Source organism: Physella acuta, unplaced genomic scaffold, assembly GCF_028476545.2.
Source record: "Physella acuta isolate Inbredline_101_S28 unplaced genomic scaffold, ASM2847654v3 ptg001271l, whole genome shotgun sequence".
NCBI classification, from domain to species: Eukaryota; Metazoa; Mollusca; class Gastropoda; family Physidae; genus Physella; species Physella acuta.
Window position 1 is genome coordinate 168,655 of NW_026732786.1, and position 1,044 is coordinate 169,698.

The window sequence follows — 1,044 nt, forward strand, 5'->3', positions numbered from 1 at the left end:
GTACTAATTTACGCTATTTCCTATTTCTCAAAAAACGCATGTAAATTTATAAAGTACTAATAATATTGCGCACTATTATGCACATTTTGTTTTGGCGTTCGCTTGGTGCGCAATTCTTTTTTCTATGAGATTCTATTCTATTTTTAAAAGTTTAAGTAATTAAAAATCATGTCTATATTCCAAGTTATATAAGAATATTCGAGAAAGTTTTGGTGAAATCACTCCCGGTTTATTCATTTCTTTTTCTTTTTCTTCTTTGTGTTCAAAATATTTCATTTTTTTTTTTTTTTTTTTTTTACATTTAGAACAAATTTTAATGCAGTTATACTCCACTTTAGATGATTCCAATCTTATTGGCAACATCTAAGGCATCATAATCTGGAGCCAAGTGCACATAGGCTTTCTTTTCACAATCAGACCTAATTAATGTATTAACCTTTGATACTTCAATATCGTACAGTTTCTTGACAGCCATCTTTATCATGGGCTTGTTAGCACGCTTGTCGACAATAAATACAAGAGTATTGTTGTCTTCAATTTTTTTCATGGCAGACTCAGTGGTCAGAGGGTACTTAATCAATGCATACTGATCAAGTTTGTTACTCTTGTTCACACTCTTGCGTGGATATTTGGGAGCCCTGGGCAGCTTAAGGGTTTTTGGACGACGGAAATGTACAGATGTCCTTATTTTGCGGTTTCTTTTGTCATGTTTACCGATGTCATGTATTTGATTATTAAAAAAATTGTAAAGGATGACAGTAAAAGGGGTGACCTATTATGGGAGATTAATATACCTTCAGTTGCGCCCTATATAAAAGAAATATTTAGCAAAACAATTAAAGGTTTTAACTTAAGATATGAAATGAATTTTTATTCGTACACTAGTAAAAGCTTAAAAATATAATTCGATTAGCTATAAAATTGTTATACATTTTCCAAAACTAAATCACATACAATATATTTGTCTGTATGTTATATTTATTTACATTTTACATTGTGTTGAACTAAGGGAGTTACCTCCCTTTGCTAAATTTCGGTAGTATG

General features: G+C 30.7%; 1 protein-coding gene across 1 annotated transcript; it reads right to left on the minus strand.

The window, feature by feature from the left end:
- Positions 1 to 300: 300 nt before the first annotated feature.
- LOC131957837 (large ribosomal subunit protein uL23) lies at positions 301 to 724 on the minus strand (the record flags this gene model as incomplete). Its single annotated transcript, XM_059322639.1, has 1 exon — positions 301 to 724. A coding segment is annotated over one exon (390 nt), but the record flags the coding sequence as incomplete, so codon positions are not given.
- Between the last annotated feature and the right edge of the window lie 320 nt (positions 725 to 1,044).